Source organism: Botryllus schlosseri, chromosome 10, assembly GCF_051294905.1.
Source record: "Botryllus schlosseri isolate E-star chromosome 10, Bs_hap1, whole genome shotgun sequence".
NCBI lineage: Eukaryota > Metazoa > Chordata > Ascidiacea > Stolidobranchia > Styelidae > Botryllus > Botryllus schlosseri.
Window position 1 is genome coordinate 19,472,833 of NC_137245.1, and position 26,666 is coordinate 19,499,498.

Genomic DNA, 26,666 nt, shown 5'->3' on the forward strand with positions numbered 1-26,666 from the left:
GTACCCCCAAGAAGCTGTTCCCTGCATTGGGACAAATTATGGAAATACTTCGGAAATTTTTATTTCAAACGACTGTTCGTTCACTAATTTGATGAGACTGTCAACTTCAAATCGAGAAGGTTTCGCAGACATTACGAAGTCACCCTGATTGATGTTACTATTCCCATATCTTAATTTTTTCCACAAACCTCAATAAAACGTCTATAAACAGCAATATGTTTGTATCAGCAGGTTATTGGAAAACTGGCAATGAAAATGAATTTCCACACTACGATAATAGTTCATGTCGGATGATTATTATGATGATATGAGTCATGAGGTTTTAGCAGTTGTGGTGTGAAACTGCCTCTTGCTTTCTCAAATTAAAAAATATAATAAAAATTAGGTTATCAACCTTTTTGAAAAATTAGAGGTCTCGCGGACCCCCTGAAATTGCTTCGCGGACCCCTAGGGGTCCGCGGACCCCCGGTTGAGAACCGCTGGGCTATCACTTCATTGAAGGATAGGGTTGGAATTAGCAATATGACGTCACGAGGTTCACGTTCGTGTTCACACAGAACCTTTAAAAAAGGTTCGCGTTCGCACGAACCCGAACCTTTCAGAGGTTCACACCATCCCTAATTACTACCCCTCAAGAGTATCATACAAGACAAATTTCAGAAGTCACAAACACGAAATATTTAGTCATAGCCGCAGAGAGAATGCTGCTTCTTGATGAGATCGTCTGCTTTCTTGGAGAGGCACTGATGACTTATCCATATCGACAGGCATAAGGGATTCATCACTGGTTTAATTTATTGACGAGACATAGGCTATTTTATTGCTATATGAAGACTGAAGGTGACGGACTCTATCGTGACACCTGCCAATTTTACCGCGAGACAATGGAGCATATATATATCAATGGACAGAATCGCGTCTACTCAATAGTCATTTTGCGGATCGCCTATCTCGGATACGTTTAGAAATATATACAGAGAAGACGTCGCTTCCGATAAATCTTGCGATTTCCGAAGAACACGAATCAAATAGGGATCGCGGGCGTGCGACTGCAAATTTTCCGACGGTCTACTGTCGAGTATTAGTTAATCGGAAACACCGTTCGTAAATCCCTGCGACAATGCTCACAGGAGACTGCGCTACAAAGACAAAATAAACCATTCCCGCATTCTCGAACGCAATAGTTTATTACCAAATTTGCTACAGCATAGAACCAAACCACGCAAAATATTAAAAGAAGTCGGAATACGCTATCTCTCTTTGGACCACACCAACGCAGACACGCATAAAAAACAAATCGCGCGATACCGTCGTCACAGTAACAGTTCCGGCCGTTAGCCGGTTACACGCACGGACGACAGGGAAAGTACAGGCCGTCTCCAGATCCATGAGGATAACAGCGCGGCATTCACAAGGTAAGAACATAACGGCAACGCCGCTTAGACCTGGTAATTTTCAACTCGGGCCAAGCCTCGGATTGCGCGTAGGAACAGCAAGTATTCGTATATGCGGTTGTGCGAGCACACTTCGCATTTTATCGACTTTCACTAAATTCAATCTGGCCGTCTGTTGGCCAGCGCTTTCAACGTCAGCCTCGACCTTTCCCCTTTTCCAAAATCGTATCTCTGCCGAGAATCGCTCTAGCAGTAACCATTCCGAGGCGGCGACCCGTCGACGGCGATTCAATTACGATTTCGCCCGGGCCGAGAGCGCGCACAGGTTCGTCAGCACGCGTCTGCGCGTCACAATCCGCTGGTGGATGGATTTGAAGTGTTCGAGGTCGGCGTGCGAGGAGACGGCCTGGGACAGGAGGCCGGGTCTTCCGTACTTTCGACGTTGGTGCGACATATAGGACAAGTGTTGTGCTGCAATCAGAAACAGGATAGTGAGTATAAGTATAAACATGGAGACTTTTATTTTCATTTAACCGAAATGCATAACAAACACAACAGTAATGAGTTTAGGTCAATTCTTTTTGTATCAGTCAGATCCGTGGAAAGTTGCACTTATTTTCAACAAAAGTCGCCTTAGAAAGTTGCATTTAATTTTCAGAAAAGTTGCCTTAGAAAGTCGCATTTATGGACTTGAAATTATTCGGTATGAGATACTCGAATCGTTCCGTATCACAACGTAATGTTGGCGACTTCAACAAAATCAACATCTTGAAAAAATTAATCCAGTGAGAATATAATTTTCGGCGGTCCAGCCTGAACGTACGTCAAATCAGTAAGGACCTCATATTTAAACGACCGTGAAATAATCAAGTGATATATCTACATACAGCGCGAAATACTTCCAGTAAAGAGTTGGTTGCATGAAAAATCGAAGAGTCGCATGAAGTTGCATGAAAAAAGTTGCAATATGAGATTCCTCCAAACAGCTTAAAACACCATACTACATAAGTTCCGAGTATTTAGGAAGCTGTCGGAAGCTGTGTAAAAAAAGTTGCAAAACTTCCCCTAGTGATCACATATAGTAGTAAGCACAACGGACCACAACAGTAATTAACAATGCGTATTCTGGGTTCCTTTCACTTACCAATTCTAACCACTTGTCTATGCAATTCGGATGAAATATATGCTCGCACGGTAATCTCTTCGCTTCCTCTTCAATCACAAAATTGTCCATACACACCGAGCAATCTCTCTTTATATCTGTCGCAAAACATGATATATTGCGCGACCATCATTTCACCAGCATTAATTCAACAACAAAGTCTCGAAAACGAAGTGCAGCCTAATGAGCCGATTTGAACCCGAATTTACGATCCAGCGTACATGCACGCACGTAGGTAGAAGCACACCGACTCACCGCCTTTTGTGCGACACGTCATGTTACAAAACACGTCTATTGTAGGTAAACCATTTCGTTAGAGATAATTCAACTGAAAAGGTAACACAAAGTATTGTTCCGTTCCGTGCGACATGCTTCTTAGTACTGTGACGCGTGGTACAAACGTCAAGGCTTAGACAAGCTCCGGTTTGGACGTAGTGCGGTCCAAAAGACCGATGATGGCTAAAATTTCAAGCGAACTAACGCACACCATCATATACTGGAGGATTGTGTTTTGCGCGACTCGTTTTCTAGTACCGCGTAGAAATATGATGCTACAACAAGATTCTGAATGTTTAGAAATCCTTCGCTTTGAACAGGTTCCTGCTTGGAACTTGCAGCACGGTCCAAAAGACGGAAATGGATAAAAAAAATGAGCGGTCTAACATCTAACGCCCGTAGCAAGGGTTTTGCGTGACATCGTTCCTAGTGCTGTGGTGCGTTTAATTATGATGCTTAAAACAGCATTAAGCGTATAGAAATCCTTCGGCTTGGACACGTTCCTGCTTTAGTGCGGTTCAAACGACGGATAATGGTTGAAATACAACATATGTAATTTCCAGTCGTGCGTCTATCGATTTTCGTGCGCTCCTTGTCCTTCACGCGACCTCGCTCATGTTTGACAAAATCTAAACGCGCGCGTCCGATTGTAGCATCTCAAACACGCCAAAGCCCTATCAAAACAAACGGAGAGCTTTGTTATCTGCGCGCAGCGCCGCCCGCACGGCATTCGCCCGGGTGAACTTTTCGCGACCTCGCCAAATCGCGAGTCGTGGAGCGTTCGGCTGATGCGATCTCCACGGAGCGGGTAAAGCGATACATCCCAACGCGGTCGTTAGATCGAGTAATTGGGCGATAGCTTTACAAAATGACCCCAGAACCGCACGCGACATCTAATACAGCCCCGGTACGTTTGCAGAAAATCATAAGGCGACTCCGGGTATCAAAACCCGAGTTGTCAACTCAATGACTTTATTGGCTGAATATATATATATTTTATGTCCATTATTTAGTAAAATAATATGCGTGGCACAATTTTAAACAGTTTTGGGCAGTTATAACGTAGTTTATACAGTTTTCTGAAGTGATAGTAGAGCTTGTGGTACCCTTCCAACTTATCCAACGTCGCAATGCAGCAAGTGATGTACCCAGACTGTTTAAATTAAAGCTACCCTCGTTTAAGGCCAGTAATATGTGAAATGCTAAGAAGACATTTAAATCCCACAGTACAATTTCGCGTAATTTGACAGCATAATATAATCTAGCGAACAGTAACGTGGTATTACTTTCCCAAAGAAACTCAACAGTCAAAACATAGGTCATGATTTTCACGGGAATTTTCCTTGCGGAAATTTCAATAGAACCATATCAGCAGAAATATCAAATTCAAGTTCCGGTTCTCTGTTTAGAGTTGCATACTTTTGTCGTGATTTCATTTGGGGGTGATTTTGATTTTTGGTGGTTCACCGTTCCGCAAGCTTTCGAAGAAGTTGAGAACTTGAGAAGTTGAGAGATTATGATATAATGTTGCATGCAGTATAACTTCGGTAAATGATCACAGCACAGCTGTGCTTTTCAAAGCCACTATCTCGTTTCTGTTGGGTTTTCACAGCTCAAGTCATACAAGTGTCTTTCATTCACGGCAGAACAGCTATTTCCGCTTTTAAGGGGCCCCGCACCAACGCATTTCGCGGCTTTCAGGGGTTAGGCAGTCGAAGTCACCGAAAGTGCACTTCGCCAACGGCTTCAGAAACAAGTGTCGAAGCCGTTAAATCCAAGACACCGGCAGATGGAAACTGCCGATAAACCAGCGCCCAACGCTAAACATTAGATGTTATCGCAATCGCCTTGTCGGCTTTTCGGAAGCAGTTACTGACAGAGGTCGATGCCATTCTGCCAACGCGTAACGCAGCGGGTTGATGCAGTCGCCGGTGACGCAGTATAGGCGAAATATATATTTTCCGATGCGGCCTATCACGATTGACATTGAACGAACGCCGGTGAAAAGTTCACGGGGCATATCATATTCCGCTACGATAGAGATCTAAATATACGCGCGGTTCGCAATCGTGCGATTCTCTCCTAGCAGGACGCCGAATAAAGAAGGCAAGCTCGCGAGTTGAACTTTGCGCGAACCTGCGCCAAATAGGTGATCGGGCACGGGCCGCGTGAGGTGAACTTTTTGCCGCCACCAGACCAGGCAGCGAGACTCCATCATTTTCGCATGCAAATGGTTGCTATGGAGATGCAAACTGACCGCACCAACACGGGTCGAAATTTGTAGTCTCAATTCGAATTGGGTCTCTTCGTTAGAACATCGAGGGGGCGCCAGGTGACAATGCCTAGCGCAAATTTTCGACTCGGGCAATGTGAAGTCATTCGTTGCACTTCGTAATAATGGATATTCGTGATGTCATGTAAATTTGGCAATGCAAGTTTTTACATTCGCTATGCCTATGGGCACGAGACGAAATAATTAATTCAATAAAACCCAGGAAGAAAATTTGTCGACTGAATAGCGGTTATGCAGGATAAAGCTTATCCAAAATAAGTATATGTTCTGGTAACTAGCTGCCAAACCGTGGCGGTGCAATCGTGGATGTTTCAACAAGCATAGTAAGGATGCGAATTTTCCAATTGATAACCGGACCACAAATGAACCCCAGAATTTCCCGAACACCACCGCATGTAACTTAGGTCATGCGACCGCAGAAGCCAATTTTTTGGCTAGCGCTAGACGCAATGACGATGTCAAAAAGCGTTTGGCATTAGGAACGTAACAACTATTATTAATATTACGAAAGCAATGAATTACTATAGTATTAATATATTTGAAAACGAATATTACCTTGAATATGAGTGTAATTTGTGATATAGGGAACGTGACATTTGGTATTCATGTATTAAAATATTCGGGGAAGGAATAGATTAATGGTTACCAAGTGGTTACCGCCGGGAAGGGGATTACTGTACACTGTACAGTGTACAACAGTGGGTTTACACACGTAGCGAGCCCAAGTCGGTAAGCAGATATACCGACAGAGACCAACGCGACTCGATGGAAACTTGACGTCAAGAACCAAAGTTCAAACTACAAACAAGCATGCAACGTCTGCCCAGATCGGATTTCCATTCCTATTCCAAGGTAAATGAACTTCGGCGTTCTTCCAAGAAACATCTTGGCTTCATTAAAAACCGATTGACACGAGAACTAGCATTCGGCGTAATACAGAAACGAGGTCACCACCATAGTTCGCCGCTCCGGACGAAGGGAAATCAAACGCAAGAGATTCGCTTTCAACTCACCGACATCTTTCTGCGTGATTGTGACAATCTTCAAAGTCTTGATGGCTTCTTCGCTGGCCGGCGGGGCCCCCGAATTATCGAGCTGCCCGAGCAACTGTAATGCAGCGTTAATTCGCTGTAAGCAATCGTAAACGGACACCATAGCAAACTACGTATATACAACACACAATCCGAAGCTGCAAGGACACAATACAAAAGCGTTAATATGTTGCAGCAGACTACACCAACTTCAAAGATAACGCTTAAAGACTGCTACGTTATCGACATCCGACAACACAAATCAGACTCCTGCTTTACATATAAACCTGCATTACCTCAAACACATCCAGATAGCGTAGTCAACCACACATTCACGAGCGGCACAGTCTAGCCGCGCTCAACTACAAACCACGATAATAACAACCAGGACCAGATACGCGGATATAAATATTCGGCCGTTGGCGCATCGGCTTTTTTCTCGCGCGTATAGAACGCAGGATTACATGTCCCTGTTTATATGAAGTCACGCCAAGCTAATGGCTCGCTGGCCGCTATATCGATTCAAGTATTAAGGTCGTGAACTCCCGCAGGAGTCGATACGCGAGACTAAAAACAACTGACAAAGAAAACAGCGGCGAGCCGTCTCGCATTGTAACGCATAACCTTACATTCCATTGCAAGGCCCTTGCGCGATGGACTTGTTTCAACCGTGAAGTCTTATCCACATTGGCGTAGTAACAACACGATGCACGCAACGCGAGTTACGACTATGACGTCATACACAATACTAAAAAGTCACTTTCACCTGCGCGTGCGTTTGTCACCTGTGTTTTGATTTTGCGCTACTAATTTGTGTTTACTTTTACGATTAATACCCGTTAACCCGTTGTGTGAAAAGCTGTTCAAAGCGTTGTCAAGATGCAGATCTTCTACTGATTTGTTATCAAGCAACGCAACTGTGCTTGTGCTGCTTCCAACAACAAGTCAACGTGTGCCAGGGTAAAATATAATCATAACGATGATATAGTGCAGTAGTCGGGAACCTATGGCTCGCGAGCCATATATGGCTCTTTTGGGTATAAGATATGGCTCTTTGCCAAATATTTATTTCAGTACTGAATTGATCAATATTGCAGCAACTTGTTGGTAAATTTTCATCACGGCCAGAATAATTAGTCTCGTGGCATTATAAACATGTCTTTGAGAGTTAAATACAATGCCGTCTTCAGGTTTAGAGGCTCAGACCACCTTTTTTCGAAATCTTCAAATTTAAATTACTGTCACGCCGGCGGCCAATATCACTCGCGAATTCTATCTACCCGACTCGAAATCTTTAATTGTGCGATACGTTGAAAGAGCATAGCATACATGGCGACCCATTTCAAAATGCAGTTTTCAAATACACATTACACATTGTCTTCCTGATCAACTGCGCGAAATGATCTGTTGTGGATGTGACATTCATAATTACAAACTCGAATTACAAACAACGCCATAGCTATCCAGTATCCACGATCTTGATTGGTAAGTAAAGCTGTGTGTAGTACTGGCGATAAAATGTAGGCGTGTAGCGCAACGTTATGTTACCACCGAATACTTTGAGAATTGAGAAGTCGATAAGTATTAAGATTTTCGGAATCATTGTGACAGTCACATTCGATTAATATCAGTTATAATAAATTCTAAGCTACTTACGATAGATTGCGTTATCAATGGTGAGGCTTGGCCCGTCAGTGCCTCTCGTTTCGAGCTTCATTTTCGACCAATACATACCAGTTTTTACAGAGAAAATATGGCGCACACGAGGAATCCCATATAGTGAGTTCGAATTAGTGCTACCACGACGTCATGAATTTTCCATTGTGACGTAACAGTTGATTGACATGTATGGCTCTTTGAGAGTTGAGATGGAAAAAATAGGGCCAATATGGCTCTTCGGACAAAAAAGGTTCCCGACCACTGATATAGTGGTACGTATAAGTCGAGATTTACTGATGATCGTATGCGCGAGTCGCCAGCAAGAACAGACGCGGGCAACATAACAAGAATATACTATGAATTAGCACCAAACAGTAGTGCGCCGAGCATGTCAACATTGAAGTCAAAAACACGCAGAATATAGCGAATCCACTAGTATGTAGTAAGGGCACGAGTTAACGAACTACAACTCTACAAGGGTCATATCAATTTCACCTACCGACACACACAACTTCATCGCTTGCCCATTTCATGCTATCTCAACGAAGGAGTCCGCACTCCGCAGTATCTTTCATTTTATCGCAATTTGGTGGTGTTTTGAAACGATGAAATTAATAATAACCCGAACTGAACTTATTTAGCAGACTACTCAATCCAACCTTTCCGCCCTTATCTGATCACAAAACCGAAAGAAAGTCCCCATAACTGCAGATATTAATCTAAATCTCTCGAGTCAAGGGGAGAAAAATCCTGCTTCAAAAATAATTACTTTACCGCATACACTACCGCATCTGACCAATTCACTTCGTGTCTAATGACTACGCGGACAGCACGGCGCCAGGCATCGCCATAACGACTCAAACTTTACCACCGTAAAAAGATTTATTCGCCTGTCATGCGCCACGCGCCGCGCAAACTGCCGGGCCCGTTTGAAGCCGTAACTCATCTAAACTCAAACGCGCCGTAATCGACGACAGAGGTTTTGAGTCACCGTTAAACCCGCGTTTGACAACGGAACAATATCGACCGCACACTCAAAAATAAAAAAACAACTCCTATTCCGAAAACAACGGTCACATAACTCGATGACGTGACGGTATTTCGAAAGGCTGTTTACCTGGTATCATATATCGACACCCGTGGCTTTAATCGCTCGATTGAAGACATCTATTACCCGCGAACTTTTAGGTATGCTATCACCGCGACGACAATTACAATGTCAAAAGATCATTTGCTGCCAATAGAACATAGCATCGCCACTTCGAAACAATGATTTCACAGCTTCAACTAGTCATTAAGTATTAATGATTTGTTGAGCGTGTACAAGTTATCACCATGTTGCAACATGTCTTGAAGGGATACTTTATTCTGCAACCAACACGCTATGTTCTACTACTCTTGACCATATATGGACCTGATAGCTCAAGCAATTCGTAATTACACCCCGCGAATCAGCTTTTACTGCAGAACGCGCCAGAAACACGGCAGCAGTCGCCCTGGTTTATCTACAATTCTACATTCATCAGCTTCCTTCGCTAACATACGGTTGCGAATGACTCATTTCTAGGAACACGTTCTCGTATACCACCGAAATTCACGGCCAGCGGAGAGAGGAAAGAGGTTTGTTTGCAGTAAGTATTAGTCGGGTCAGGCAGAGGACACGGTGAACGGATAACTAGTTATCGATGAAATACGGCCGCGTAGCAAGCTACGGAAACACGGTCGAATTGGAGCGCAAGCGGAAAGCGTGTCAAGATCGCAACGCGATTACGGCCGGTGTTATCGCGGACCTAATTGAAATTTTTCATCAGTCGGAAACTGCAAGACTAGGAATTACGGCGTTTATATCAGCGGCCGCCAACTCAAAACGGTCGCGCGCCACTTTCCAAATTTCATAGAGGCCGCGGGACGCATGAATTCAATAGAGCAAAAAAATAGGCCGCACGGATTAGCAATCACGTTTGTTTTCAAAACCTTCCGTCAGTACAATGCTGTGCTCTCTAACATTGGCGACGGGCATAGTACCACCAAAGAAATGATATTATACTTATGAAATACAAATGCAACGAAATAATGTCATGATCGTCGCTTTCGTTGTATTTTGAACTATGAGCTGCTGCGCACGATACCCTGACATTTTTTAGCGACTAAAGAATCAATATTGGGGTTAGCTAGACACGGTACTTGCTGGAAAACTATCTTTTCGTAAAGCTGGATCTTGTGAGCATCACAAGTCGTTTTCCAGGCGTCTCGGTCTTGACAGTGTATAGGCCCACTAATTCTCTTGTCGTGGACTGCTATTATCTTCGCCGAGTGAGGAATAGTGATGTTGGGCATCCAAAAACAACAATGCTTTTAAACTGTCGTCGTTTGGCATGAATCGTGATACCGGGTGTTCTGTTGTCCGATGTCTTTGCCGCCATTACTATCTCAGAGTCATCACTACTCGCGGCGTAACCAAAGGGTGGATTTTAGGGGTCGAAACCACTCTCATTTCAAACTCGAATCCCTGTCGTGTTGAAATGTCGATTCTGTCCCCAACATTTCATAGCTCATTTGCTATTCAGCAATTCGTATCAACAGTTAGTTAGTAGCGGATTTCTAGTTCTGGTTGCGAATTTTGAAAATTCAGTAGATGTAGATGCACAAGTCTGTCCCCAGCACGCACGCTTGCTTGTACAGTTTCGAGACGGTAGCTTCCGCTGTGAAGCTATCGTTTGTCCTTGTTCTTATTCCATCTTGTTTACACCGTATGCGGTACTACATTCGCCGACTGTATTGTTCAAATGGATCAATTTCTACCGATGTCATTTCTAAACCCGAGATTACCACGGACATATTCTCCAGACGGTTTTCATTTGAATACAACTCTGATTTATTTCCTTTATCGCGCCGGAAACTCTTGATAAGAGGCACGCGCAAAGTCTTCGAGCTAATAAACGTTATCACGGGCGTACTTTTGAAAGTTTCGTACAAATCGATGCTCAACATTCCCTTTAACACAGGCGATTGCAAATCGCGGATTGGATAAAACCGATTTCAGTGACGACGACACGTCACGGTTTCATTGCTACGTCACAAACCTTGCCTGCAACGCGCACGATAGCGTACAGGCCATCGAATAGTTGGCGATCCATTCTCGATTCGACAGAACAAACAATGTCAGGGGTCGTGGCCTTTCGAAGTCGGCGGAACGCGTCCGCGAACTCTTGACCGCGGTTAACAATGATTGACCGCAGTTAATAAAGATGGTCAAAGTAGCCAACGTTGCTTATCAGGTAGAAGTAGCAGGCCGTAATTTTTTTCTCAATAACAAGTAGAGAAGCAGCGATTCTTAAACGATTTCAAGTGGAAGTAGAAAATGGAGCGTCTGAAACTTACTGAAGTAATTTCAAAGAATATATATGGTCCGCGGGGTCGTATTCCTTTAGCAAAACAGCCACCGCAGCACACGTTCGAATGTACCACTGAAATCGCGACCCGACTTTGCATTTCACGACGCCGGGTATCGGGTTGATTTCCGAGCGTGCAGAGAGTATCGCTAGTAATTCGCACTCTAGACGCGAAGGGTGACGGATTGTGTTCTCGGCGACGTGAGTGGATTACGCGCATCGGCGGGGGTCGCGCAGGTGCTTCGCGCAGGTCAACAAGTTCAACACGACGGGTTAATGTACAACGTGACCGCGGCCGCTAGCCGAAAGCTAAATGTGATGATAGGGAGATAGAGATACGCGGAGATACCATGCCGTCTGTGGGACACGGAGTTCATTAGCAAACATCGGATGCGAATTATCTATAATATCGACGTTTGCGAGATAGGATGTTGCAGAGTCGCAATTAGAGGAGGCCAGTAACGATGCCACTTTTTCGGAGCACTCTCTCATCCCGACTTTCACAACTTAGAGCGGAGATCATGACGTTGGATTATCGATGAAGTCGGTTATCGCGTTCATCAAGATTTAACAACCCAGGATTAAGGAAGCCTGCAGCTGGCAGCGCATAATGTCAGTTTCAATCTAATGATTTAATTAACCAGAACGAACTATGCAGTGAACACTGCGTAACATTCCTACTCACAAATATATCCGATAATGTCTCCTAGGCAATGGCTTCACTAAACAATCAGACCGTCAACATTATATAAGCACCATTGCGGACGATATATGTATCAATATTCTAAAATCCACTTTTTTTTCGCTGTACCGTACCGATGGCATAGACTTTGATTTCGCGACGGCGATAATTCTACCTTTGACAGTCGCAGTATCTTTATCGGCAGGCTGCCGTTTCATTCAGCCAAATTGACAACAACATGTTTTCGCATTATGATGCAACAGATAACACCACCTGATTGAAAACTCGGGACGCGCAAGTAATCATTAGGGCCATTTTTATATGAACTTAAAAATCAATAATATGTCTTTATTTTTTGGAAAATATGACATTATGTGAGAATCGTGTATTTTCACATGCGGACAACGTCACTCATGGAACTAAAGAGTGAAACATACGCAACATAACAGTAACACACATCCATTTTTATTTTAAACAACTGTTGTAGAAGTAGTTTCAAGTAGCGTGGAAAGTTAGAGTTTTTGAAGTTGGACGTAAAATGACTGTAGTAAGGAAAATGAGCGGTCCACAGACGCTGATGTGGGTTGACATTTCTGCAGTTTTGCATAAAGCGCTGGCGAATTGTCTTGTCTCCGCAGCTCCATAATTTGTTTAATGTGGTTTTTGTCCAATCGCTTCCTAATGTAATTTTTGAGCTCGAATGGATCTTTTCCGAAATCAAAGGCATTTAGATCAGCATGGGACTCTTTGACGGTGAGACCCAACGTACAACTTACCATTTTGAGTATTAAGTTTGAAATCTTGTTATAGTGGAGGCATATTTCTGTTAACTGACTAGTCAAATTTGGATCGTAGACTGAATTTTTAACGCTCTTTACAACAACTCCTTTACCTTCCCACGCATTGACTATTTCTTTCACTTGTGAAAGTTTCTCTGCATCATATTGAGCAGCAATCAACCAGCTACCCCAACACCAACGTGTAACGAGTACCTTAGTTTCTTAGTGTTTGACTGCTTCGCCGCTTAAATTGTACTTTTTATTTAAGTATACAACAATATGACTTTATAACTCAAAATTATGACTATATAACTTAAAATGCTGATTTATGAGCAAACAAGCAAAATGTGACTTTATATTACTTCATAACTTTCTTAATATACCTCATAGGGATGCGGTTTTAGCGTTAGAATCTATTTCACGACTTACTGATGCATAGAAAAAAATACGACTTTAATGACTTCAAATGGCCCTACGCCCTAGTAATCATCGCGCATTACCTTGTCCAACGCTACGCGTCGCGATTAGCAGTTTTTAATCAAGCTATTAGCATTCTGCCGGATCAGCCAACTTTATGATCTCCACTTGATATGCACCAGAGTCTGATCAATTGTAACTTATAATTGAGATGAATGTAATTTATTACATTTTTCATGTAATTGTAATTCTAATTCGAGCATTTTTATTTTGTGTAATTGTAATTTGATAAAATTTTCACCCAATTACAATTTCAATTACGGTACATTGTTATTGAAACCGGACCAGCACAACATAAAATAATTAATCCTATCTACACAGGTGTGCTATGTGTGCCTCGTTAACTAAATAATTCAGCCATGCTAAATTGAATCGAACCACTCAGGTACTAGATTTTGCCGAAGCCCTGATGGCCACAGCTCGGAGAGAGTCGCTTGATCGCGAAAAGAGTCAGCATATTACTACGCAAACAGGAGACGCTGTGAAGGTCCGAGGCCACAACATGTTTTGTTGTAGCGCCGCGTGCGTAGCAGAGTCGCGAACGACCGGCGTGATGAGGGTTTACTCCCCAATGACACGCTGTAATCTCGATAGCTAATGCACCTTTTACGCGATCACAAAGAAAATAATACATGATAGCTGTCGACTCTGACATGTGTTACTAACTTCGAAAACAGCGACCCAACCCTAATAGTGACACGAGAAAAAATTACAATGCGGAACAACTGCACTTCTTAAAAACCCACACCTCTCAATTCCACACTACCGCCGGCAACACGCCAATTACTTCACGCGCTACCGCTAAACGACGCCACGATATGGAGTAGCCGTTCGGCAATGTTCGGCTAGCCGCGCGCACATCAAGAGAACAGCCGACGGTTATTACGTGCAAATAGCGGATCGTGTTGACACAGCGACCGATATTTGTCTCGCGGCAGATATCTATCACGCCGTGTGTACTCAACTATTGTAAACCAACAACTAGTAAACGGTATGTAATGATGCTGTGCTGTCTTGCTCGCGCGGCGCGAAAAGTCGTAAGTTCAACGAGACGATTGCGCTCGAAACAGGCTTGGTGAACTGCGCTGTGGCGACGCCTTGCGAGTCGATAAATCACACAACAGTCTGCTGCTCTACGACAAACGGTAGAATCGGTTGCCAGACATTTGAGCATGCGACAAGGTTACCACTTACCAGTGAATTCGCCATATGCCGGTCCCTAACCCGTAGCCCGAATACATAAATATATACATACCAAGTGCCGTACATCACAATTCACGCTCATATTCAGTGAAACATTCATTTTTGAATTTATGAATACAATATCGATGCATCGCATCCATAATAATTAGTACAGTTCTATGTCAAATTCACAGGCGACCTGGGACACAATGGGAAACGACAGATGAGCATGTGACACAGGAACATGTGACTTTGTAAACCATGAATCATTCTCAACTCCAAACCTAAGCTTGAAAAATAATCCTTACCCAAATTCTAACTCCAACTCCTCATGCTCAAGTGTCGGAACCTCATATGTTCAATTGTTCATATATCGAAATACTGATCCGGTCAAGTTGAGCCATACAGGGACTTATTCCAGAGATAAAACCAGTTCAGGTGCTAATATTATGACACTATTTAATTCCACTTCGGCTTGAACAGTTTTTTAGGCCAAACTTCTGCATAATTTGATTTTTTGTAAAGTAGAAAGCAGTTTAAGACGAAATTACATCACTTTTAGGAGATAAAACGTGCGAAATAGCCCCTGCATCACAGTGACTGAACAGAATATCTATTGCAGCAGTTCTTGAACTTTTTAGACCACGACCCAAGTCTGAGTTTTAATGACATCTCGCGACCCAAGCCTCACACATCAACAGGAATACATAATTAATATTAGTATGCCACGTTTTACGGGAATGCATGACACATAGAGAACGCGTAGACCAGTGATTCCCAAGCGCGGCCCCCAGATAGCCTTCTTGCGGCCCCCAAAATATATTAATATATTAAGAAATCGATTTATGACAAAAAATAAAATTTATATTAATAAAATACTCTTGCTTGGCTTGGCCTCTGTAGTTTTTACTTCTATAATTGCCGGAAAGTTGTGAGTATATACTGCTAACATTGCGTCACTGCTGTTTCAATGCAATGTGCCTTAACTTTCCAGTTGAACGAGCAGTAGCTATAGATTTAAATCGGTATTAATAACTTTGAAAACCGGAGGAAAATCCTGAAAAAATGGTAAATAATTTCGAGATAACAAAAACTTCGTTATATATACAAAATACATATAGGATTAATTGTCCATATAGGCGCCTAAATGACTGGCGCCGAATGTTCTTGTCTTGGCAATCTGAACCTCACAATACAAATACCATTCCGCAGGAAAGAATATTATATGCCAGTGAAGAAATACCAATCTGAAATCGTGTGATCTTTCAGTTTAGTAGGTGTGGGCAATTCTACATTTTTTGATATAGCAGACAGGTCACGAAATAACATCATGTAAAGAAGTCATACCTAGGGGTCCGCCCTCCCCCCCCCCCGAAGATGTCTGCAGTTTCAAAGACACCTCTCACTCAGCTCTACCGGTAAATCCGATTACGTGGGCAAAGAGGACAACCATACAATTCCCGATCTTATTCACCGATTTTATCATGAATTATCGAAATATTCGCGCGTCGCGCTGTCTCACTAAACAGTACAACTTTAATTTCGTGGCAAAAGCGGACAGGCGGGGTCCTGACGAAGTGCTGTTACGTTCCTGCCAACGGGTATACCTTCGGACATGTTTACTATTGAGGGGGGCTATACCTTTTCAAACACACCTCACTCAGCTCTACCGGTAAATCAGATTACGTGAACATGGACATGATGAAAATTGATAGCAATACATGCAATTCCCGATCATATTGACCGATTCAGTCATGAAACTAAAGAAATTTCTCGCGCTTCGCGCGTTTAGGCGAGAAAAGCTGATTCACTCAAGGGACACCCAATGCAGCAGACAAGTAGCGGTAAACAGTGTACAGTTTTGAAATCTCGCCAGGGCAATAAAACTACTCCGAAATAGTCATGATGACTGTTTGGGTCCGTTTCATAGCCGTATAGTATTCGTGCGGCTCCGACCATACTCTGAAATTCTAAATTTGGCCCTCACACCGAAAAAGTTTGGGAACCACTGGCGTAGACGATGCACGCAATGCAACATGTCTGGCACACGCGATTTGAAATTGGGGCACATTATTTTCAAGAATCGGACAAAGGTCGACATATATTAATATATTAATGATTGAGCCATATTGTAGTAACAAGTATTCTAAGTGTCTCGTTTATTGACTATAGTGCCCGACACAGTGACCTTATATATGACAAACCACCCTTAGGAAATCGCACAAAATTCAACAAATATTACATCCATATTAAAAGCTTGCACTGCAGCCATCGCGATCCAAAATTATAGTCTTTGCGACCCATACTTCAAGAACCCCTGATCTCTTAGATGATTTCACTAATTTGTATCGTCCTTGGTGATTTAGCTTGAATGCAGTTCGCAATTTCAAAAGCAGCCATCTCCGATTCACTGCTAAAAGTATGTGTTTCCTCGACCAAATCTACTTACTCAAGTACTTTTGACGTGTCTTGAAATTGCTCCTTCTACTTGTGATTTAGTGGAAATCTATGGTTAGCTACACTAACTACTGTGATCACCTCTGCCAGATTCTAGCATTGTTAGCGTAGTGAATTAACCTGTGCTTCGTGGCGTCATGTCATTGCGATGCCATCAGACGCGGCCATGTGCGCTGGCCATGGCAATGCTACATCAACGCAGATGAGACATGACATGACACAAAACCAGTAGCTAATGAATCTGTTTGGAAAAGGGAACTTTCCGGCACCCAAGTGAAACAATGTTTTCTTAGTTCAGAGCGACTGAGGAACAGAAGCAGTTGTGGTAACCTCAGTCTGTGAAACAATCGTGCATGTAAAACCTAGAAAATACATTCCCTGCACACAGACTCTCAAATCGAACATGCGACTGCCGCGATAAACACTCTCCTGTTTACCTGAGTGATGACATCATCAATTCCATTCGCGCCCCACGCGTAATCTCCTGGATTTCCGTGTAACGGAAACATGCCACTGCTGAAATAATAGAATTCTGTGATTGTATACGGTAAACGCAGACGGTTTCAACTGTTTTACGCCACACGAATCCAAGTTTCACAATTTTCGGACTGTCTACTCCGATTAGCTCAACCAAACCGAATTTGCCGCTTTGCCGGAGTAAATTCAGGTTACGAAACTGCCAACCGATCAGAATAATCACCATTATCCGTGCTATGGATTTTTGGAGGCTTTACATTTACGTGATATGCCAAAAACAACAATAACTTAGATTATAAAATACAATCGGCCGTGTAAAATACACAAAAGCATACTAACTGGGGTAAATTGTGTTCGGAACCTCCTTGCAATTGTTCCGTCATGACCTGACGTATGATCCTGTTTCAAAGAAGCAGAATTAGAGTCATTTTATATCGCAGGATTGAATCGATGTCAGGCCGACCGCAAAAATCAATCGTCGGTCGTGAGAAATACGATCTCACGCAATGTAATTCCAGTGCTCAAAACACGGGTCGATCGCAGCCAAGTGGAATTACAAAATGAACGACTGCAGGTTACAGATTTCCCGGATGACGGTATGATGTAGAACACGAAAGGCTTAAACGGCACTAGATATTGTTTAAAGAATCGAAAATAGTTTTCAAATATCTTTGTTCGGCTGTAGAGCTCTCAGGTAATCTAAAAACAGGACACTTCTTAAAAATACCTGACTTACAATAGGCCTACTGGAGCGGAAATTCGGAAAAATTGGTAAAGTTATTGCGAGTTTTGGTTGACTAAAAAAGGGCATTTTTCCGACTCGACCCCAAAAATACACGCTTTCGTTGGTCGACTAAAAAAAGGTCAACTTTCTGGCTCAACTCCCGAAAAACCCGTCAGGCCGTTACTCGAGTACTGATTTCCTAGATCTCAGTTGAATTTCAAAATACATTTAACCAACATTTTCGAAAAAGAGGACAAATTCTAAAAAAGACGACATTTGGGCGTACTCCGAGGACACTTTCAAAAATGTCAAAAAAGAGGACAAACCCTCTTAAAAGAGGACGTACCGTAACCCTATCGGCGATGGTTAACTTTGAAAATACGTGACAAACATAACCGTGTCCTAGATATGACCAAAGACTGACTTTCTCCAAATTTGAAACATGGATATCAAAATTCAAGTAAGTGGACATGAGATACTTCCACAGCGGCGATATGATTTCTTGATCCCATCTAATTTTGAAACTTAACTACTTTTCACCCCTTCATTTTGTACATCCGTTCCAAGTAGTTTTGTCGTGTCTGGGAAATTCCTACTTCTGCTTGCAATTGAGTAGAAATTTACGGCGTTCTACTTTGTTTTACCGGCTGCTTTGACTACATCTGCTCATTAGTCTTGAAAAGCAGTATGAACGACACTTCCTATTCTTGTATCCTACCAGCCAACGTCCCACACGTCGCGTCGAAAAGTGCGTCACAGTGATTAACACAGAATGACTAACAACGTAACAAGGGTGTGCGTGAGCAGTAGATGCCGCGATACAATAGAAAATTGATGATCAGAATAACTCTACAACTACTTTCTGCTTCACAAAGCAGGCCTACTTTTTCTCCAAAATCTGACGCGTAAAAGCAGAGCCTTCATTACAAGCAATACCGGCAGTGGAGCTACTATCCTTAAGGTAAAATACAGTTGATTTCACTATCCTCCAACGGCAATGAAGGTGATGAAAACGCCGTGTGTCACAGTCGCAAAACCTTCAAAATTATAATAGCCGTATGGCCGTACCGTGAGGAAGAAGGGCTCGACATGCAACTGAAGTGACGTGCAGACAGACAACTGAGAGAACTTCGCTTACCCTTCGATAGAAAAATTGCCGAACATGTCAGCGGGCGCGGGGAAGGTCTCTTCGGAAGCGGAGGAGTTTCCGGCGCGATTTCCTCGTCGCCTGCCGAAAGATATAACCTCTGCTCACGGCTAGGGCAGTGGGCATGGTGATTCGAGTACTCGAAGCAAAACCGAGTATTAATTAGAATGATTCGAGTCGAACCGGCACTAAAATTACATGCATCTTTCTAGTAATAAGCTAGTTATAATTAGGGAGATTTCTTCTTGTGACCCAAACAACAAAATATTTTGACCTTAAAAAACTCAATAAAGTCAAAATTTTGCCCTCATGTATGTGAATTAGCTGTTTCCTCACATAATGTTAGAATTCTCCTACTTCTCTTCCTTTCTGGTTGGGACTGTCTGTCGTTACGAAGTAGTTTGTCGGAAAAAACTTTTCGACCTAATACTGGCAAATTTTTACACGAAAAGAGCCTTATTTTAACGAAATCCGGACCTATGAAGAATTCAAGTAGTTACATCAAGCATTATGGTAGACACAATTAAGATTTGTTGTACTACAACCATAGTCAAAGTTATAATGTTATCAACGAGAAATATAATTAAGATGCTTATTCTCAAACCTCGACATCGTATCGCATCATCCGGAAACATGTAGCAAGAAGCTACGAACGTTACCAGTAATAACATTTCTGTCACGCCGTGATCAACACACAGCATTTTCATGAAGTCCAACAAAGTTGGTATGGTCGAAAATATACCCATTCATCTTTACGTGGTGCAGAACTAATACTGTTATGCCCAGCCCAGCAGCACACTTGAAACCAGTGGTTCTCAACCACCGGCCCACGTCAACTTTCCCACCATGAATAGCGATGAAATAAGCTGTCAGGCAGGCGGCATACAGGATAATATGTTTCTCAAATGACAGTCAATATCCGCAAGTATCTATTGCCATGCTGGCCAGATTTAAACGAAATCAGAAGGAACCTTGTGGGTGCATTCTTTGCAATGCCTTGTGATAGTGGCTTATCAAGACTCCGCAACGCAAACATCTGCACACCCAACACGGGGAAATTATGCATACCCGAATCTGAGATGAAATCTCCTTCGCGTGTTAGGATAGGAGGATCTGACGGATGATGCGGCTCCCGTACTTCGGCCGTTTCTATGTCCGACGTCGACGTCTAAAGAGACCATTATCTGTGAATTTGCTTCTGATCGCAGTAAGCTGGGAAGAAGGTTATGTTGGCCATGCAGAATCCACATGTCCTGAAAAGCTACACAGTTGATTATTTAATTCAACACTACAGTGGCAGCTCAATTGTTTATCAGGACTCGTTAGATAAAGAGAAATCTAACTGCTCCAGTCAGTTCACAACCATTTCATTCAAAGTAGTGCTATTAACCTGTAAGTCATATGGCCATTTTGTGGTCGTGGAGATACATGGAAAATAATGAATTTGGTGAGAAGTTTAGTACTGCTTGTGCTACCATTACTACTGAAATGCACAGCTAAATATATTTACTTCGAGCTCTTTGGCTAAGTCACGTCAGCAGTGTACATCAGTAGGTGCTGTGGGCAGAAATGCGGAGTGAATTTTACGGCTGCGATGCAATGATGACAATGAAATGGGAGTGTGAAGAGTGTAGGCAAGAATTTTGTTTTTAAAACAACGAGAAACCAACAGCACAGGAATGAAATATACCCATAGTCATACATCTCATGCTGTTTCACTATCATGTCACGAAGAAAGAATTCTCTCTACATTTCGAGGATAAATTATAGGGATCGGTTGTGGAATATTTCAAAATGGAGAAAATTGGCTATGACTACAAAAAGGAATAGGGAATCTGTTCGACTGTACTATCTTTCCTAAGTTACTGATGATATCGTATATAGTAGCTCCTTGACCTGACCTGCTACATTCCAAATCATATATCACATACCTGTTTCATTAGTGGTCTGGGGATACGTCCGTACCGGTATTTGAAACACTGGAGGAGCCCTGGTATCGTCTTCCGGTGGGTTTACGTCGTGGAAAGAATTGAATAAACTATTTGTTAAAAGCTGAAAAATGACAGAAAAGATTGTATTGGCAGAGGTTGAAATTAGTCAAAATGCGTACTGACCCTGAGAGTAGTCTCTTGAGGAGTTAAGTCAGTTTCGGCACTTGTCATGTCTGACCTATAAGAGAAACGGAGAGTATATTGTAGCTGTGAAACGAGTTTGGAAGATCAGACGGCTGACTGGCGTCGAGAAAAAATGGTCTCAAAACTAATATCAAGTATCAACTTCTAAGGAAACAGAAACAATTGTCAACAATGCCATTACATGAAGCTTTCAAGTATTTTTTAAGCAAAAATTATTGGCCAATATTACATGACGAGATTATTTCCAGATCGAGTTAACTATCCGGCGTCATTTTTTTTGGTAGAAAATTGACAGGTATTCCAGTAAAAAGAAGCCTCCTTATTGAATGATCAATTCATGCAACACACATCAGCCTATCTCCTTTTTTATATTCTGCGTGCTCAATTGGGTGGTCATGGACATGAAATTTTTTTCAATTCAAACTTTGAAAATAGCACGGATATAACATCATCACAAAATAACGAAAACTGTGAAGCTTCCAGTGCTAATCTGCATTCTGCTGTTGCACATGTTCAATCACCAATGGGAATAGAAAGTGCTTGACACTTCTCAGGGCACCATGCGACCCACTCCTAGTCGAATCGTCATGGTAAATAAACTTTAGATCCACACCGATTGCTTTGGCACGACATGAGTGAAAAAAGGGTAAGCTTTAAAAAATCTATACAAAACTTTGATTTTAAAACCTATTAAATATAATAGGCCTACTTTCGACATTTCTCTTTACCGAGTAATTAGCAAAAAATTGTTTTTGAAGGCATGGTACCCAGACAAATAATACGATCACTCATAAATTTTGCAATAGGCTACCCCCAATAACTAGCATCATTAGCCTATATCTACAAAAACCATACAGGTAGAACCATTGATATTAAACTTACAGCGGGTGGCTATCTTCTATGAGTTCAACGAACCCAGACTGGCAACCCGGACATTGTAAATCCTGTTGAAAAGAACAGACATTTCATAAGTACAATACGAAAATCGAGTCGACACATTTTCCATAAGAGCATGTGCGGAACACGGTGAGCCTTGATAAAATTGCAGATGTGGAACACCAGCATATTTATTGTTCAATGGATTTAATATTTATTTATTGTTCAATAGATTTAACGTCTCGTGTAATTGCAGTACATTTTGCCTACATCACAAATAGCCCTATCCCTTTTTAATACATTAATTCAAGGTTTCTGGCAGCTGTGTGTCATGAAGCTGCCTAATTCTTACTATTTGACTGATTAGACATCAATGGATTTCTATAGTGCAGGTATAGATTGTTGTGTATGGGAACAGGCTGTGGAAATGCCATCAAGTTTCTGAGGTGCATTCAGCGATTCAAGTCCTGTTACAACTTATAAGGTTCACAACTATTCAACAATCTTACCGTATGTATCGTATGTGTCTTACCGTATGTGTCTTGTGTTCAAACAATTCTTGATTTTTTTATTATTATTTTTTTAATTACTTTAACATTGAGAATCATTGCTGCTCCTATATTATAGACAAACCGTACCGAGATTCACCCAGGTATCACTCTGCTCGCCTACACGCGCGAAGAAAGATAAATTTCTATATTTCATGATTGAGTCGGTCAATATATGATCAGGAATTGCATATAGATTGCTATCGATTTTTTTAACGTCTCTCTGCTCACGTAATCTAATTTAGGCTACCGACCGCCGACTGGTAGAGCTGAGTGAGGTGTGTTTGAAAAGGTAGGACCCCTCGAATAATAATTAATTAAACTTCTCCGGGTGTGTATACCCATTGGCAGGAACAAAATAGCACTACGTCAGGCTCCCCAAAAAAACTTGAATCTTGGGCTCTTATAGGGTGATAAACCGTTCCCCATCACATTGTTCGCTTTGGCCACGAAATTATTGTTGTAATGTTTAGTGAGCCAGCGTGAAGCGCAAAAATTTTCAATAATTCATGATAAAATCGGCCTATCGGGATACAGCTGTGATACAGTTGATACAGCTTTATATCCACAGAGTGATACAGCTTTATATCCACAGGGTGATACAGCTGATACGGCTTTATATCCACAGAGTGATACAGCTTTATATGATATCCACAGGGTGATACAGCTGATACAGCTTTATATCCACAGGGCCACAAAACATGTTGATTTGATAGGACTCCTGGGACTCTGGGAGAACTAATTGGGGTCAAGTGTAGAATACGGCCACCGCGAGAAGTGATCCCCATGACCTTTACCGATCAGTGTTTCACATTAAAACAACGAATGCTTCCCATGAACACGACAAAATAAATTGTTTTTGCCTGTGTGGAGAGACTGATATTAGGGCTGGCGGGGGGGGGGGGTATTACGGTACGGTTGGCGGAGGGGGATATTAGGATTAGGTTAGGGGTAATATTAGGGTTGAGGGACGTGGATATTAGGGTTGGGGTAGGGGGGTATTAGGGTTAGGTTAGGGGACGGGGATATTAGGGTTGGGTTAGGGGGAATATTAGGGTTGGGTTAGGGGATATTAGGGTTAGGTTAGGGGCAGTATTAGGGTTAGGTTAGGGGTAATATTAGGATTGGCGTGACCCCTAACCTAACCCTAATATCCCCTAACCCAACCCTAATATTACCCCTAATATTACCCCTAACCCTAATATTACCCCTAACCTAACCCTAATATTACCCCTAACCTAGCCCTAATATTACTCCTAACCTGACCCTAATATCACCCCTAACCTAGCCCTAATATTACCCCTAACCTAACCCTAATATCCCCTAACCCAACCCTAATTTCCCCGTCCCCCAACCCTAATATCCCCTAACCCAACCCTAATATTACCCCTAATATTACCCCTAACCCTAATATTACCCCTAACCTAACCCTAATATTACCCCTAACCTAGCCCTAATATTACTCCTAACCTGACCCTAATATCACCCCTAACCTAGCCCTAATATTACCCCTAACCTAACCCTAATATCCCCTAACCCAACCCTAATTTCCCCGTCCCCCAACCCTAATATCCCCTAACCCAACCCTAATTTCCCCGTCCCCCAACCCTAATATTACCCCTAACCTAACCCTAATATTGCCCTAACCTAACCCTAATATCCCCCCGTCCCCCAACCCTAATATCCGTCTCTACACAGGCAAAAAAAAATTCGACGTGTTCATGGGAAGCATTTATTGATGTCATGTGAAACACTAAGAGTTTTGAGATGTTCATGTGCAGCATTAATCGGTGATGGTCATGGGGGTCACTTTCTCGAGGTGGCCGTATTCTACACTTGACCCACTAATTGTATAATGAATGAAGAATTTAGATGATTAATGAAAGCTATCTCCTCTAGTGTGTACAAGTCCTCCACTGGCACCGGTGTCCTACGGCAATTCATTTAATAAATACGGCAATGAGAAAATATAGCATATATGGCGTGCGCTACTCACATTTGAAGAAGCAGCAGAACGTTGTCCGCAGCTGTGGCAGAAAAGATTAACTGCGGCTTGTGCCATAGTGTCCGCGTTTAAGGCTTCTTATTGAGCGATATCCAACCAAATCTCTAAGCTATTCGAGCCGCTTTATCAACCTTGGTAAGCAACAGTTTTTACCCTGCTTTTCCGTCCACTGTACTTTCAACTTTCTAGAAACAGACGTCCAGTCAACCCAGTTTACCACGGAGGTAAGCGAACCATGACAGAGTTTCAGTTTCAACTACCGAGCTGTATAGACATAATATAGATGGAAAAAGGAAAGGAAAAGGAAAGGACGCAGTTTATTTTTGTCCTTGATGTTTTTGCGGCATATACACCGACTCATGATACACATACACACGATCTGCGCATATGCATAACATGAGTGCATGATGTGCATATGCCGCTGGACAAGGAAGTGCAGATATAGCCTTTACGGCTTTCTAAGTCATGCACCACCCCTCCATGCTATCTCAGTAATGCATGAGCGCCAAGCAGGGAAGCCATGGATACCAGTGTTACTAATCAGGTCTTTGGTCTGACCCGGACGGCAATCGAACCCACGACCTACCGATCAAGAAGCCGGACGCTTAACCATTACGCTATCTTGTCGATGAGTTTAGTAATTGAGTTTAGTAATTTACAATAGAACAGATGTGTGATTAACCTTATTAGACCTACCACTAGGCTAGATTATACTATGCCTAATGTAGCACAGTTTGGAGTTCAGAGTCTGAAAAAATGCTCTGACTTTCAACCCTAACTGCACCTATTTCTTCCACAACATGTACATTGTACAAGTGCAAATCCGGCTGCATAATATTGTAAATCTATATCCGACCGTATTATTAAAACACATTTAAAAAAAAATGCAAATTCTAATTCCTGCTCATTTCCGAATATTCTGTCTGTTACATTTTACAGCTGAAGAAACGAGTTCTGGATCATCAGCTACAGAGCAATGACCCGCAACCGTATCTAACAGCTGTAATTAAACAGCAGGAACAGCATCGGTATGCTTAGTATGCTAATTAGGGTTGTCCATAATTTGGAAAATCGTACAAATCCTCGGTTGTAATGTCTTATTCGATAGATTATTGATAAAAAACGACACTGAGCCTGAAAGAAGCTCACAGAAAGGCCGTTTAGATTTCGTACAAAGCGTTTGAAAGTAGCTGCCGAAGAATGGGCGTGCCACCGACCATAGAACGGCGAGAAGACTAGTAATCAAGAAACCACGGCTCTTGATTGGATAATCGGCTATGCTTCAATGACCACGTCAGCAGCAGCTTGCTGATTAGGTGAACAAGGAGTCTGCTACTGGCGGCGATTCTGAAAGCGCATTGTATGTAGGTTGACAGATAATGATTTAGGATTGATTAAGGGTATGTTGAGGTACGAAATACATGATGAACAAACAACAGCTGCTTCACAAAAACGTCTAAAGCATGACTGCTTTATTGTGAAAGAAACCGCCGTAGCCTATATGCCTTGTTTTCAACGAGGGAAAGCATAGGCGCTTATGCAAGTGGCGACGGATTCCTAGTTTCAGAAATAATATATCATTATTGAATACAAAGATAAAGCTTAACAATGACACTATAAGTTAGGTGATCTTATTGGGCTCAGGTTGCAGTACATAGTTGAAGTTTTGAATGCTCTAGCGATCGGCTGAATCAGACGGTTAGGCTTAGCACTCATCAGATGTTTGCAGCAAATTGAATTCACTTGTAAATGTTTTCAAAGTCCCTAATGATGTCGCAGAAACGAGGTTTAAATGCATGCACAGGCCCTGCTTGATATGATATGCAAACTACGCTGGATACTATGCACTATGCAGCATTGTCTGTTTTTACCTTTACACCCCTTTTCTGCGCGATTATTAAGGAATTTGACATATCATATCCGGCATATTATGTGCTTACTTTTACGCCTCTTTTCTGCGTCATCATCAA

At 42.3% G+C, this 26,666-nt stretch overlaps 1 protein-coding gene across 2 annotated transcripts; it reads right to left on the reverse strand.

The window, feature by feature from the left end:
• Positions 1 to 1,168: 1,168 nt before the first annotated feature.
• On the reverse strand, positions 1,169 to 24,954 carry LOC145447853 (E3 ubiquitin-protein ligase RNF115-like). Of its 2 annotated transcripts, XM_080326117.1 has the most exons (11): positions 24,688 to 24,953; positions 22,150 to 22,211; positions 21,247 to 21,301; positions 21,064 to 21,184; positions 20,201 to 20,300; positions 19,124 to 19,213; positions 17,601 to 17,660; positions 17,222 to 17,300; positions 6,139 to 6,232; positions 2,539 to 2,654; positions 1,169 to 1,865 (listed from the first exon to the last, which is right to left on the reverse strand). In XM_080326117.1, exons 1-11 carry the CDS (start codon positions 24,751 to 24,753, stop codon positions 1,743 to 1,745), a joined length of 966 nt encoding a protein of 321 aa, XP_080182243.1. In that variant the 5' UTR covers positions 24,754 to 24,953; the 3' UTR covers positions 1,169 to 1,742. The 2 variants fall into 2 exon arrangements, with proteins under 2 accessions (XP_080182243.1, XP_080182244.1); XM_080326118.1 differs by lacking the exon at positions 19,124 to 19,213 and having other exon boundaries at positions 24,688 to 24,954.
• Between the last annotated feature and the right edge of the window lie 1,712 nt (positions 24,955 to 26,666).